This window comes from Triticum urartu, chromosome 4A (assembly GCF_056163025.1).
Source record: "Triticum urartu cultivar PI428250 chromosome 4A, HENAU_Tu73, whole genome shotgun sequence".
Classification (NCBI taxonomy): domain Eukaryota; kingdom Viridiplantae; phylum Streptophyta; class Magnoliopsida; order Poales; family Poaceae; genus Triticum; species Triticum urartu.
This window is the reverse complement of record NC_141876.1, coordinates 589,577,498-589,587,158: the sequence shown is the minus strand read 5'-3', so window position 1 is coordinate 589,587,158 and position 9,661 is coordinate 589,577,498. Positions and strand designations below refer to the sequence as shown.

Here is a 9,661-nt window from a genome sequence, read left to right as displayed (position 1 = left end):
CCGGATCCAACCACCAAGGCTAGAATCTAGGTTTTCACCCTGAAAAATCGGTCTGAGCATTCCGAACAATGCCTTCAACAAGGTAACAACATAAAAATATCGCTATTGCCAGGTATACCCAACTCGGGGCAGACCTAGGCTTTCGCCCCGACACTCAGAGACTGGATGCTCAAGTAGCACCACCCTCGAAGTCACTGACGTGTTGTCGCCACCACTTTTCCGCGATACCAACAGCTACATGCGATGTGACCGCCACCGCCACCGCCACACAACCATCCCTCGGCATCAAGACATCGTTTATAGTTTGCATATCCCCGCCGAAATCAACCACCGGATTTTTAGAGATAAAACTCTCACAAAATCAATTGATGATGATAATCCGCAGCGAGGCCACTGCCGCAGGCTGAAGTGATCACCACACATAGCCTGTCATTGAAGGGACCCCGGGTTTACCCTGCCGCAATCTGGACGAGGGAACCGGAGGCGGCCAGCAGGGGTTGTCTTACGAAGATGAGCTCGGACAAAGGCAGGCCATCATGGACTAACCCCTAGATCAACAGATCAGTGGGGCTGCCGTTGATGTCACCAGATCGACACCTAATCTGAATCAGGGCGCTCGAACCATGTGCACCATCGCTGGAGCCTGCACCTGCGCTTGCTATGACGGCCATCATGCACCGGTGGACGGCGAAGAACGGCTTCCTCCGGGACAGCACAGGACGGGAACCGCACCAGGCGCCGCCACTGCAATCCAAGGTAGCCATCACGGGATCGCCATGGATGGAGGCCGAGCCTCACCCACGGAACGCCCCACCGCCACCGTCCTTGGCCCCAGCACCAGCTTCGCCGGCGGTGGCCTCCGGTGGCGGCGAGACGGGAGGCAAATTGGTTGAGCCCCCGGCAGCTGAGATGGGATCCCCCGAGTCGCCAGTCACGGGCGACGCGGGGGTTCAGTAACAACCAGTCACTCAAAGATCTCCCGCGCTACTGATATACCTAGAACCCGCGCTCCACAGTCCGCGCCCGCCGCGCATGCACGCAACGGGACGCGACCGGTTCCAGTGCCCGGCTCGGCCACACCCCCCGCGCAGCTGACTAAGCAAACTACTCATGCGCACATACGCGTACTAGCACACACACACGTGACGACGCACCCTGGCCGCAGCCGCGGCTTATTTGTCTAACACTTTCCACTCGTTTATTACAAAAAAAGTCACATCAATTTCAACTTCACAATTTTCAAATAACATATTTCACTCTATTGAAATAATCTGTTTTTTTTTTCAAATAATCAATTTCACAAGTTGACATTCAGTTTCATATTGTTTCTCACTTTAAAAACCTACATTTCACTTTCCACTGTCTTGTTTCACAAAAATCACATTTATTCAATTGCATATTTTTGAAATAACAGATGTCACTCTTTTAAAATAAATTGCAACACATTTCCAAATAATCAGTTTCACAATTTAACAATTTAGTTTCATTTTTTTCACTCTTTTGAAATAAGCATTTTTCATGCATAATTGCATGTTGCGGTGGACCTTTCTCTATTTTTTTTGCGAGATGGTGGACCTTTCTCCATGCATCACTGCATGTTACGGTGGACCGTTTTCAGCATAGTTGTATGATGAGATGATATGCCTCCATGTTAAGATAAATAAGTGGCGAGGCTCGTCTATTTAGGTATATAGGATACGAGTAACATGCATGGTGCATGTTGGATGGGTATTTTCCATGCATGGTGGCATGGTGTGGCATATATAGTTTGCATGTTAAGAAAAGTAAAATTAGTGGGGATCAACTATTTTTAAGTATATAGGATTATATTTTATCTATGCTAGGAAAATCCACCTCATATTTAAATTCTAGACTTACAAATGGATATAAATTTCTCAAAACATTAAAGAGAACGGATGAAACAAATCCAGTTCCACATATATGCTCCATCGATCGGTACAACAAAAAGAGTTCTACGACAGTTGGATCTTATGGATCATTGTGTATACAGTTCTAAGGCAGATGGCTGCAAGTAGTAACTTGCTGGAAGGACCGGCCCATCTTCTAGTTGCAAGATCTCTGAGTCGGCACGTCCTGAACTTGAACCCTAGTACATATGAACCCACTTTTAAAAAATATATTTTAAAAGTGTTTTAAAATGTTAAAAAAATTCAAAACAAAATGTCACACACACGTGTTCGCAAATATGCGTGCGCAACACAAAGTTTTGTGAAAAATGTCTTTTTGTTTTGTCTCCGCAAACAAGACAAATTTTAGTGCTTCTAAATAGTGTTCCATGTTTTTTTCTTGTCTTTTTTGCACAGTCTACAAAAAAGTTATCTTTCCGTGAAACTTATGCACCCACATAGATCATGGAGATGTACCCGTGCAACCTTTTTTCAGTTTTTTTGGCATTTAGAAATGTGTTTTTCTAATTGGGTTCATATGTACTCGAGCTCATCCATGCATTTCCGCAAGATCTCTTGCCAACTCCATGGCCTCTCCCTCATCCTCAATGGTGGAGCCAGGACTAGACCATGGCCCATGCAGCATTGTTGCTACAGTGTCTTACAGTCCATGGGACTTCCCGGCCACGCCCCTAGCCACTGCCCTGCCTGCCTGGGCTCCTGACGCTGTCATTGATCATCCTCTTTGCGGCCTCTCCTTCATCATAGTAAAATGGGTCTAAAGAAGCCAAAGACATATGTTTCATCGTCTCCATCATCATGATATAGAGATCATGCCCCACGGCATGGATATACCGGCCAAAGTCACAAGAAACAAGAATGGGGATATGAGAGCTGCCAAAATAGTCCACAAGACATATGGAGGCATGTATGTTGTTATCCTGCAGGTTGACGGCGAGCAAATAGTGTGCTTGTGTTGGGATAAACTTCCGGTTTCTTTGGTTCTCGCGATACTCACCGAGTGCGAAGTAGACAATGTCAGGATCCTCTATGCTAAGAAGGGGGTACAAAGGGGTTATGTCCTTTGGGAGGTCGCCGAATCCATCAAGTCCCCAGAGTGTCTCGACACGGAGCTCATACTCTTTCTTCCAGCCCATGTCTTGCTCCAGCAACCTCCAAATTGTTATGGTGCGGTCCTTGAGGTCGACATGTTGGAGGGCGCCATCAATGGAAATAAACTTGATGGTGGAGTCCCGGACGACTCCCATGTTGTGGTAGGCTTTCGGCTGTGCCACCCGGCTGTTGCTGCGGTGCTGATCCGCTCCAGGCAGGGAAAAGAAGCCAAATTTCAGCACAGGGTCGTGGTCACCATCGTCGTTGAAGAGGGCGTTGCAGAAGCAGTAAGTGACGCCCCGCAGGAGGTGTGCCCAGTAGCTGATGCCCTTGATCGAAAACACCATGTCGGCTTGGAAGCTGCTCATGTCGACGAGGGACGTGTGTTTGGGAACGAGTACAAGATCAATCCTACTTGTGCACAATTCCTAACCTACCCTGCTGTAAACCAATAGATCAGATTTGTTCGACCCTGTACATTCAGGGTCAAAGTACTACACAAACGCGAACGGCAGCACAAGAAGGAAAAAAATATATATTCTATCTACCGATCCAAAATTAAGCAGCAACATAGATAATTTGGTGACAGGAAGTTTCTTCATCTATTGTGGAAAGTTCACCTCTCGAGCCAAATGATTATATGATAAAATTGGGTAGGATATTATGCATAGAACGAACCAAAATCTGAAGTTTTAAATCCGAGAGTAGTCTGAGCAGGACATAAGACAAGATACGAACTCCAGCATACAGGCGCAAGCGAAGCATTACCTACTCATACATAGAATGATTATGTGATGTTGCCTCTAGCTACTTTAGCCGTAGAACCCGTAGGCGTGGGCAGCTGGTGACCAAGGTGCCAACATCGATGGTACTGCAGCACCCTAGTAGGATTAGCCTCTCAAGCACCGGGAACTCGTCCATCGACAGCGATGTGGAGCATACCTTTTGCAAATTCATCTCGATCGACGTGGCATGGCGAAAGCAGGGCACGCCCGCATTAATGTGTCTGCCTGCACCATACCTCATATTGAAATTGCATCCCTCAAAGTTGTCGACGACGACGAGCTCTTGCGGCGACAGCCTCGCTGCGGTGTAGAGAAGAGAGTTGAAGCAAGCATCATCATCAATGCAGTCTCTCCATGGAATGCTGATGCCGAGGAGGGACAATGTGAGGCCAACTGGGTCCGTGTCTACAAGTGTGGCGAGCGCCGCTTCGAGCGAAGTGAGCGCCATCCCGCGGAAGTTGGCACTAAGCACGCGCAGGCATGGGCATCGGTTAAGCAATGTGCCAGGGTCGGCGATGTTGCCGGAGAGGGACAACTTCTCGAGTGCCCGAAACTCACCTGCCGGCGGTAGTGTGAGCTCCTGCGAGTTGGGGTAGGTCACGCTAAGCACACACAGACACTGGCAGAGGTTGAGCAAGTTGCCAAGGCCGTCAATTTCTCCAGTGAGGGACAAACTATCGAGCGTGGGGAACACACTGTTTGGCGGCAGAGTGATGGACATGTCATATTTGCCGGGAGAGTTGAGGCTGAGCATGCGCAGGTGGGGGCAGCGGCTAAGCAATAGTCCAAGATGTATGATGTAACCGGTGAGGGATAATCTCTCCAGCAAGGTGAACTCGCCAGCAAACGGCGGTGCGGCGATACTGAAGACACGAGATTCCAGCTTGATCGAGGTGGCGCAATGGAAACAGGGTAGCTTGATGGCTCCCCACTCACATCTGTTGACCGAAGTGGTGAAGACGAGCACCCTCGGCGCGACCCGTGCGGCGGCGCGCAGCAACGAGCTGGCAAGGTCGGCAGTGTATCTCGTTTCAAGGCAGATGTCTAGGGTGGACATCGCCGTCGTCGAAGCAGCGAACTGGGTGGCGAGTATAGCTTCAATCCTCGCGGGCTCGAGATTGCGGAAGGTGAGATCTGCGAGACCGGTCCAGAGGCCGCGCCACCGGCAAGAGAGGAGGCCGGTCTGCACGGCGGTGCGGACACAGCGTAGGCGTGTGAGGATCAGGAGAAGCATCTCGTCCGGGAGGGAGCTGATGAGATCCATGTTCTGGGGACGAGGTCCATGCGGCGGCGAGCGCCGGAGGCGGCACCCCGATCGCAATTCCATCGGCAGGGATACGTTTCTTTTAGGCAAACCGGGAGGGATACGTGAAGGTGAAGCCCTGCCACTTCGTTTTAGAGAGAAGGAATAAAAACTGACTCCGCACCTCACCCGTTTATTTCGCACCCAGCCCAGCCCATGATATATAGCCCAAAAGCTGAGCATGTCATCCAGCATGTCTCCGTATGTTTCTCCTCAAAACAATTAAAAAAACCACGAGCACCAAGCTGGTCGGTTGCCATGCGTTCGGCTGGACTCCGTCTCCTCGTTGTAGTCGGCGGCATCGTCCTTCTTGGTCGTCTTCTCAGCGATTTCGTTGATCAACGGCCGGCAAGGAACGCGATGGAAAGCCAGCACTGTGTTCTTCCTCCACCACACCATAAGCTCCCTCAGCACCTCCAGTGGTTCACCCTCCCTTCCCTCTGATCGACGACTACCTCCGCAATGATGCTCTTCGAAGCAATATTGATACATATAAGAAGCAAATAACACGCGTATGTGCACATGTATTGCTCTACTGTTGAAGTTCGGATGAAAGAAACATGTTCTGTTTATTTTTAGTTTTTGGTGAATGCCGAAGCACAAAATAATTAACTACGAAGCTTCGCTAAATTATGAACGAAGCAAGAAAAATGGGATGTAACTGCATGCAAAAACAAGGAAGCATATACGACACTTATCTAAGCATGATTCTTGTATATAGAGAAAACAATATAGGAAGCAAAGAAGCATGCATTATTAGGAGTCAATTTTAAACATGGAAACTTACGTGATTATAGGGAGTCAAATCTGAACCTTGAGTTATTATCGGAAGCATTGGTTGGAAGCATTCGTGATCACATGATAACATGAAGTAAACAATATGCTTCCATGCATCAGTCAGAAACTCAGAATGCTTCCGTGATATAAAAATTAAAGTTGCCATATGTAAAGAAATACAGTACATCCTAAAAGATCAGAGCTAATTGCAAGAGCCTAGAAGAATGTTTATTGTGCGATGGAACGAGGAAGCATCATGTCTATACGGAAACACACATGATAAGGGACCTCATATATGGAAACAACAATGTGAATAAGGGGGGGGGGGGGGGGCGTTTGGTTTGGAAACTGTCAAGGATGTGATCACACATGATTAGGGAGGGAAGCAACATGAATCAAGGAAATTCGCTTTAGGAACTACCAATGGAATGCGCTGTTGGAGGGATGCATCTAACGCTCAAGAAGGTTTCATCCAACGGCCACACGCTGGTCTGATGGGAAGCTAGGGACTGATCCCTAGTGGTTCCCTTATTATAAAAGGAGTGGTCATTCTCAATGAAAGTATTCATGAAATGCATACAAAATAATTGGTGATATTTATGATTACCTTTGAGAATCCATATTACAAACTCAATTGGGATTTTGTCAAACAAACTATGTGTATCCAAGGTCTTTCATGGATTTGCTGTAGGTGGATTAATGATTCTATCAAAGGGGGTAGCATTAGCATGAGAGTGACTGCTAACATCTGGAACTATTTTCAGATGCATAAGATTTTCAACTAACGCAACGTTTTTGTTTTTGTTCTAAAAAATATTTTATCTGCCCCCAAAAAGTATTCAACAATATGTGTCCATTAAATTTCGGTTTCTCTTTTCTAACAAAAGAGTGAGTTGGAATTCGTATTTCCACCACGTCATACACAATTTTTTTCGGGTGGACAACTTTTTTTCTGACCTTCCTGTGATACACAAACTTTCTTTAAAAATGTCTTAAAGTACACAAGTCTATCAGAATATGAATTATATTGCCTCCGTCCAAAAATACTTGTCGGAGGAATGGATGTATCTAGCCGTATTCTACTTCTAGATACATTCATCTTTATCCATTTCTCTGATCCGAAAGGAGGGAGTAGTTTAGAGAAAGACTGAGCGCCCCTCCGATTTCACACACCCAAATTATAGAAACCCGACGTGTCTACTATAAATTTCAAGCTACAAGGCAAAACAAAGTGACGGCAAAAACTAGAAAATTGATTGTTACACACACTGTATCATCTCTGAGTCTGATGAGGAGAAGGCTAGCAAGGGGAAGAAGAACGGCAATGCAAAGGGACAACAACATAATACGATGGGTCAAGGTAATAACGATAAGCGCAAGAAAACTGATGACGGTTCAGACTTTGTGGCTAATACCAACACACAGAGTAATAATCGGCGTCGTAAGGGGAAGTCATCAGTGTCCCGGTTTGGCGGGCCAAAATTCAACCTTGAAGCGATAATGAATCAGCCTTGCCCAAAGCACGATACTCAAGATAAGCCGGCCACTCATCTCCGGAAAGATTGCTTCATCATCAGGGAGTATAGAAATTCCGGTTTTTATCAGGATAACCAGGGCCCACACGGCGGGTCAGGATCCGGCTCTCACGGGCCCGGCTTTGGAGGTGGCGGCTCGAACTCTGGATTTCAGGGCCAAGGTAACCAAGGTGGTTTCAATCAACAACCTAATCAAGGTAATCAACAACAACAATCTGTTATCAGGGTAATCTGAAGCAGCTGAATAGTGGTCAGTATCATGTGTTTACCACGAGTTTGTGCAAACGAGACCAGAAGATTCATAAGCGGGCGGTGAACGCGGTTGAGCCGGCGGTCCCCCGATACTTACGATGGTCAGAGCAGCCCATCGTATGGAGCCGTGAGGATCGCCCGCCCTGGGTGGACAATCCGGGTCAGCTGGCTTTGGTTGTTGCTCCTCAGGTTGGAGGGTACAAATTGACAAAGGTGCTTATGGACGGGGGCAGCAGTATCAATATTCTTTATTATGATACTTTCCACCGTATGGATTTGACTGACAAAGATCTTAAGTGGTCTTCTACCGTCCTTCATGGAGTGGTGCCCGGTAAGTCGGCGTATCCGGTGGGTAAGATAACTTTGGAGGTGGCTTTTGGCCATGATCATGACTATAGGGCTGAAAAATTGACTTTTGAGGTGGTCAAGATCAATAGCCCTTATCACGCCCTGTTTGGACGGCCGACTTATGCCAAATTTATGGCACACCCTTGTTATGTTTATTTGCAGTTCAAAATGCCGGGTCGTAAGGGTACCATCACGGTGCACGGTGACAGGAAGATAGCCTTGGAGTGTGAAGAAGGCGATGCTGCCTATGCTGAGTCTGTTTGTGCAACAGAGGAGTTGAAGTTCTAAAAAGATAATGTTGACCCGGCGGATATGACCCCCTTGAAGAAGCCAACTACAGAGCATGACACTTTGTTGAAATTTAAGTCGGCAGATGACACCAAGCAGGTCGATTTTGTTCCTGGTGACTCATCCAAACAGTTTAGTATCAGTGCCAATATGGATCCGAAATAAGAAAGCGCGCTCATCGAGTTCATCCGTGACAACCGGGACATCTTTGCATGGAAATTTTCTGACATGCCAGGTGTACCGAGGGAACTCGCTGAGCACACTCTCAATGTTGATCCAAAGTTTAAACTGGTCAAGCAATTCCTTCATCGCTTTAATGAAGAGAGGCGCAAGGCCATTGGTGAGGAAGTGGCCCGGCTCCTGGCGGCTGGGTTTATTATTGAAGTTTTTCATCCTGAATGGTTGGCTAACCCGGTGCTGGTGCTTAAGAAAAACGGCACTTGGCGCATGTGTATGGATTACACGGTCCTTAATAAGGCCTGTCGGGCTGATCCTTTTGCTCTCCCTCGTATTGATCAGATCATTGATGCTACGGCGAGTTGTGAGCGTTTGAGTTTCTTGGATGCTTATTCTGGTTATCATCAGATCAAGATGGCAGTTAAGGACCAGGAGAAGACATCTTTCATCACTCCCTTTGGAGCCTTTTGTTATGTATCTATGCCCTTTGGGCTCAAAAGTGCTCAGGCGACTTATCAGCGTTGCGTCCAGAATTGCCTCCACAACCAGATTGGACGCAATGTTCATGCTTATGTGGATGATATAGTTGTGAAATCCAGAAAGAAAGAGACCTTGTTAGATGATTTGAAGGAGACCTTTGATAATCTCCGGGTCTACAAGATGATGCTTAACCCGGCCAAGTGTGTCTTTGGTGTGCGAGGAGGCAAGCTATTGGGTTTTTTGGTTTCTGAAAGAGGCATTGAAGCTAACCCGGAGAAAATCAAGGCTATTACTTCTTTGGCTAAGCCTGCATGTATCAATGACGTCCAACGTTTGGCGGGTCGTATTGCGGCTTTGAGCCGGTTTATAAGCCGTTTGGGAGAAAAGGCTATCCCTCTGTACCAGTTGATGAAGAAAACATATCACTTTGTCTGGAGCGATGCTGCCAATCAAGCGTTTGAGGCGCTGAAAAAGCAGTTGGCCGAGCCGCCGGTTTTTGCAGCTCCCATTGATAAGGAGCCCTTGCTTTTATATGTGGCCACTAACAGCAGAGCCGTCAGTGTAGCGGTTGTTGTGGAAAGGAAGGAGTCAGGCAAGGAGTATCCGGTTCAAAGGCCGGTTTATTATGTCAGTGAGGTACTAATTGTATCCAAGTAAAGGTACCCACATTGGCAGAAGCTAGTCTATGGGGTGTTC

At 47.2% G+C, this 9,661-nt stretch overlaps 2 protein-coding genes across 2 annotated transcripts; both read right to left on the bottom strand.

Annotated features, from left to right (window-relative positions):
* Nucleotides 1-2,599: 2,599 nt before the first annotated feature.
* Nucleotides 2,600-3,766, bottom strand: LOC147976916 (uncharacterized). The gene is made up of 2 exons (XM_087521019.1): nt 3,759-3,766; nt 2,600-3,431 (listed from the first exon to the last, which is right to left on the bottom strand). Exons 1-2 carry the CDS (start codon nt 3,764-3,766, stop codon nt 2,600-2,602), a joined length of 840 nt encoding a protein of 279 aa, XP_087377145.1.
* Nucleotides 3,767-3,827: 61 nt separating this feature from the next.
* LOC147976915 (uncharacterized) lies at nt 3,828-5,132 on the bottom strand. The gene has a single exon (XM_087521018.1). It carries the CDS (start codon nt 5,130-5,132, stop codon nt 3,828-3,830), a length of 1,305 nt encoding a protein of 434 aa, XP_087377144.1.
* Nucleotides 5,133-9,661: the final 4,529 nt, after the last annotated feature.

Excerpts from the sequence above, each read along its gene's own strand:
- LOC147976915 (XM_087521018.1), bottom strand. The coding sequence starts at position 5,132 with ATGGAATTGCGATCGGGGTGCCGCCTCCGGCGCTCGCCGCCGCATGGA.